General features: G+C 34.5%; 1 protein-coding gene across 1 annotated transcript in view; it reads right to left on the reverse strand.

The window, feature by feature from the left end:
- The window catches only part of LOC106690547 (hairy/enhancer-of-split related with YRPW motif protein), a 20,232-nt gene that overhangs the window by 9,870 nt on the left and 4,549 nt on the right, over nt 1-5,813 (reverse strand). Inside the window, exon 3 of the mRNA XM_014435999.1 lies at nt 3,572-3,789. Coding sequence (XP_014291485.1) covers nt 3,572-3,789 — 218 coding nt within the window. The remainder of the gene's footprint in view (nt 1-3,571; nt 3,790-5,813) is intronic.

The following is a 5,813-nucleotide window of genomic DNA, read 5'->3' on the forward strand; positions in this document are numbered from 1 at the left end:
AAACCGATATTATAGAAGGAGAATATCGATATTCCGATATTATCGGTTACTCGATAACGATATCAAAATATCGGATATCGGAGACAAAATATCGATATTTCGATAATATCGATATAGATATCCCATCCCTAGTTTGAAGGCCCTTAATTATTTTATGTAACAATTTTCATTTGTTTTTCTTTAGGATATTATTGAACTTCGTTTCAATCAATAAGGTTCAGATCAAAGTTATTATAATTTAGAATTTTTACTGTTTAGAATTCTAGTTATTTAGAATTTTCTTCAGATTAAGGTCGCCAAATGAAGAGAAATTGAGAAGGATGTGATAGATATTATTAGTACCTATAGGTTTTGAGGTCATGGAAAGGATATCGACCCCCGGTGTCTCTCCTGTAGAATCCCTGAAACAGCTGAACACGATATAGTATTTTGCAACGCAATGTAAGGGCACTGAGCCAGGTTGTAATAGAAAACCGAGATCTTTGCCCTCGCTGAGTCGGAATTTTCTCATCTGATAGGAATAAAGAATGAGATATAAGGAAGATGAGGGAAAATAAAGAAATGAGATGGAGACTTCTCGTTCAAGGAGTTCGCTAAGGATGGAAAGTGGTAGGCATTACTCACAACCTAGGAAGGTTGCCAACCTACCGTCATCGGCGAGCCACCAAGAGAAGAAGAATAACCAGTAGACGACCAGGATTGAGACCAGGTAAGCTAGATGTGCGGCGGTGGCTGACCGGACAATTCCGCGGTATGCAGATTGCCTAATAGAGAGGATATGCTACAGCCTCAGTACTGAGGCATCGAGCTGCACTCCACATTAACCTTGTTCCTAAAATTATACTTGCCCCACAAGTTGTACTAATCATGAATAATGTGTTACTTATTGGCAGCAGTAGTATAAATGTACATGAACGTAATGCATCACTACTGTTGAAAACCCAGTGTAGATCGGATGGGTAAACAAAAATCACTGACAATTTTTTAACATTTATTTATTCATTTAATTTTTGTGTCTCAAATGTTCGACTATGTATTATAAGAGTCCAATATATTTCAGAAGGTTTGAAGCGCTTCATAATTTCCCTTGAAGCTTTTCAAAAGTACTGTAGTACCCTCCCGACGTGCATGTGTACATATATTACTAATTGGTAAAGGAGAGTACTGGACGGCCTTTGACTCCCCCATCATCGTGTGGGAACGCAAGTCGCTAATAGCTAGTGCCCGGACGGGATCAATACCGGAGCCGGAGCCGTGTGAACTGCAGCCAACACCTGCCGCCACCTGTTGCCGTCGTTCCCACGGGCTCCGGATCGTCCTTGCGGAACTGTCCTCTGCTTCAGGAAGTTTCTGCCGAGTCAGGGTATATCGATGTAGTTAGGACGAATATTTCACTTTGTACAGAAATCAGAATGTACATTATCAAGATATTGAAATTTGTCCTCTCCAAAAAATAAATAATTTTTGTATGTAAGATGAACTAGAGTAATTTGCCCCCAAACTAATAACAGATTATTTTCAGCCCTCACTGACAGTTAGTGAAGGTGAATGACTAACTGTACTTTATATCCTGCAGTAAATAATCAGAACTCGATTCGTATTTATTTATTTATTTATTTTACTAATTTTTACCTAAATCTGGAAGAATTACGATGTTGATAAATTTTGAATTAAAGTTTTGACGGAAACGAAACTTTTAAGGTCCCCTTAGTCTGAATGACCAAGTATTGTCTGTGTGTCGACGATTTTAATTAAAACTATTATTTTTAATTATAAGACACGATATTAATTAATTTAATTATATTATATAATTAATATAATACAAACTATTGAGCCCCTGATCCTTCATGGATTGCAGCGTAACAAATTTTTATTTTTTTTAAATTAATATAATTTAAATATAGACACGCTTTTAATTAAAACTATCATTGTACTTGAAATTGTTTATTAATATTAGTAGGGCCTTATCATTATTGAAATTTTCTGCAGGGGCTAAAGTACCGAATATTCAAAAAACCTTCCACTAAAGTATTTTTAATTTTACTCATTTGAAATAACCTACTGTATCTCATCGTTAGCAGTATTAAAAAACGGATAAATATAAACTACAGAACAATTTGGTAATCAACGAAAGAAGAAGAGGGTTTTCAACCCTCGATCGACCTAGCCAAAGGTCAAGACTAGTTTTAAAACCAATCAAGGTATAGGAGTATTAATTTCAAATGTTATAATAAAAATGTACTGTTTGTATATTTTTTAAAATTATTATTATTATTTTCCTAGAATAAAGATTAAAATCAAAGGACTCGTGTAAGGATAAGGATGTCAAATATCAATCATATTACTTACTATATCTTAATGGTATAACAATATTTGCTTAAATATTTTGTGTATTCTAACCTAATAAAAATTAAAAAAAATATCCAGCTATTTGAAGGATGCCCTAACCTAATACGATTAGGAGGATCATTGAAGAGGCGCCCTCAGGAGCCTAATCTTGTTAGGGGGCGTACAAAGGATACAATGCCCCCCCCCCACTAACGGTGTATGTCCTTCTTCCTGTCACCCCATTATCCTTTGTCAGTTTTTTAAAGCTAGATCTCTTTTCGATTATTGAATACCTTTCGCCAATTTTCAGATTTCGACCTCTTTATTCTGAGTGAAATGCTCTATACGCTTGTTAACTGGACACGAGGCACGCTTCTATGTTTACATTCAATATTGTACTGTGACAGGAAAGCTATTATGGTCAAACTACCTCGAAAATTTGAAAAATTATATATGTATACCTCTACTGCTCACACAAAGGGTACCGTTAGAGGACCGAGGCCTTAAGTTAGTCTAGGTCTTGTATACCTATTTGCCAAACTATGCCAAGTTTCTACTTATGCAAGCGTGTACAAGGAGTATTTGGATTCTCTTCCCTCAATCTGTGCTCGCTTCACATCAGTGGTCCACATGTTTGGTCTTAGCATTGTTTGAGAACTCCCAACAGTTCTCCGTTTTAAATAACGGAATTTACGTTTTACGTTTACGAAATTAATAATTAAACCTCTAGTATATATATTTTGAAATTATATACAGTATATTTAGGTGTAAATAAATTCTTTAAAACTTGGTTACTTAAATGAAGCAGTATATTTTTAATTTAACATAGCGTAGGGTAACATACATTTATAAAAAACACTATATGTTTAGGCAATTAAGCAAACTATTATTTGACAAAAGTGTGGGAACAAATGTTGAATTTAAAGGTTATTTTGTACCATTTTTATGAATTTTTTCTTCCAATTTTTTTTAGATACTTACGTTTCCTTTCATTTGATCTCCTTATTTCAATTTTTTTTTTTTAAATAAAAATAATTTAAATTGAAGGTATTAGCCTACACAAATTTGTCGTCCGCCATGTTAACGTATGTGAAACATAATTATGTTGATACCGAAGTTAGTTATATTTTAAATTTGTTGCGTGCGTTGTGGATCAGGTTTAATGAGTTTCTTTCTTATTTTTAACGTTTTGGATTACAAATATTTTATTTTAATATTATAATTAAAAATTTCTTGAACATACCTTTGGCGTGGAGGTTCTTTAGATGATCCACCGTCATCTGGAGTATCTCAGCTTTCTCCAGTTTGGCAGAACCCTGCTTTTCAAAAGCCGATGGCACCAACCTCCTCAGTTCCAGGAGGCTGGTGTTGATTCTATCCCTTCTTCGTTTCTCAATGATGCCTCGTCTCTTCTTGCGGCTCAGCATCTGGCAAGAGTCTGCGTCTCCAGGCGAAGAGCATCTGAAAATAAAATAAAAATGAGTTCCCAGGATCCGTTTGCCGACATATTGCAAAGGAGCTATAGTAATGGCTAGTTTCTATTCCACCTTATTCAGATCAACTATAACCAACATCCATTATCCCGAAAGACCACAATCTTCGCCGATGACCGCCCTGGGAAGGAGAACGAGCACGCAGATGGCCGGGGCCGACGGACTGGAGATGCCATGTGCTCTAAGGTCAAGGCTGAGAGTACAACCAGAACAGGTGCCGCTACTACGCCTTCATTCATCCTTCCCGGCCCGCTCTCACGGTTCTTTTTTTTTTTATTCTTTAAGGACCTTCTGTTTATTATGATGCTCTTGTGTTTTGGTTTGTGACCTTACGGGTTTGAGGGCCGTTTATTGAATATGTTTACTACTAAAGTTAAAACAAAATCATAATGAATTTCGTATTATTATTAAAAATTAATAATTAACCAAAGTGCGTGGTAATGGATTGTAGTATATTAATGAAATATATGTTTAAAATTTAGTGTAAATATATAGAAATAAAAAAATAAATTCATTCCAAATTTCGTTTACAGATTAAAATTTGATAAATAATTAAAATCCTGATTTGGTTCTTCACATGGAGCCAAGGGGCCTAATAATAATGGTGATATATTTTTAGACTTCATTTGTTTTTATGAAGAATAAAGAAGTATAGTTCCATCGAGACGTAGTTTATATGGGTTTTACTATCATTAGAGGATTGAATTATTAATGAATAGGACTATTTACTGTCGGGAAATTACTATCACAACAATAAAAAGTACGGCAGGAGGTTTATGAAAGGTTGGTTATATGGTAAGGCGTCTAAATGTGACAGTTAATCGTCACTCCGATAAATTATGGCTACTACTGTCATGGTAACTGTTAACCTGGAGTCAGTGCTTATGAACATTCAGAAATGGATCTAATCTGAAAAACAAATTTGATAGAAGAACCTTATAAAATATTTCTTTTAGATCCGTGCATGTAAAATATTTCACTTATTTGGGCCACTTTTGACTTATACTACTTAGAAGTTGAATAACGTTCTTTTAACTCTAAAGAACGTTAAAAGGATGTTATATTTTTACAAAAGATTATTTGGGGGTTACCAGTGTCGGAGTGAAGAAGGATTTCCCATCTCTCAACATAATATTTTAAACTAGAATATTTTTTTTTGTTTCTATTTTTTCTAAATTGAACAGTCTAAAGAAACATACAAAGGCTTTGTATGTTGTTGCTTAAAGATGCTATGTAAAATTCTTCTAAAACAAACAACAACCGAAAGCAAAAAGATACTAAAAAAACAAAGTGAAAATCCCAGCTCTTCAGATCCCATTGGGCCAAAAGAGATAAGCAGGTAGCAAAGGCCCACAATTAATTAACCACAATGGACCCTACTAAGGACTTTTTTGTCTGCGGCGCTACCTCGGTTTTTCTTTCACCTCTGAGAGTTTTAAAAAAAGTCAGGTAAAAAATCCTGAAAAAAAAACTTCAGATTTTATGAATGGTCCCTAAATCTTTACGCAACCTGTCGATTTGTCCTGCTCTGGGAAACGGACGCAGGAAAAAATGTCAAGCTTCTCCCAAATCAGGTGGGCATGTGTTCTGTGACCGGATATCGCGGCGGGATATTCCTGTCGGACAGGTATGTTTACGTCATAGAGATTGCGGAATTTTAGAAGGTTAAATGTTAATATATAGTTCCCACATAAATTATTTCTTCGAAAATATCAAATTCGAGCTGAACCATTGACTTTTACATTAAAAACTCGAGATTTTTATAATCCATTAATACATTTAATATCGTTGGTGAAATGCAAAAAATTGGCGAAGTTTTTGAGTCAATTGTGTTTGAAATATTGCTGCTGATTTAATGTAAACATTAAATATTTTGAATTTCTAATTTCTAATATCGCATATTAAATTAAGATTTTTTTGCTAAAAAAAAAAATCATATTCATTTGCAGCTGCCCAGACTTTCTAAATGACTCCTCAAAGAGAAGCTTTTTT

This window comes from Halyomorpha halys, unplaced genomic scaffold, assembly GCF_000696795.3.
Source record: "Halyomorpha halys isolate HHAL.00 unplaced genomic scaffold, Hhal_1.1 Scaffold1756.1, whole genome shotgun sequence".
Classification (NCBI taxonomy): domain Eukaryota; kingdom Metazoa; phylum Arthropoda; class Insecta; order Hemiptera; family Pentatomidae; genus Halyomorpha; species Halyomorpha halys.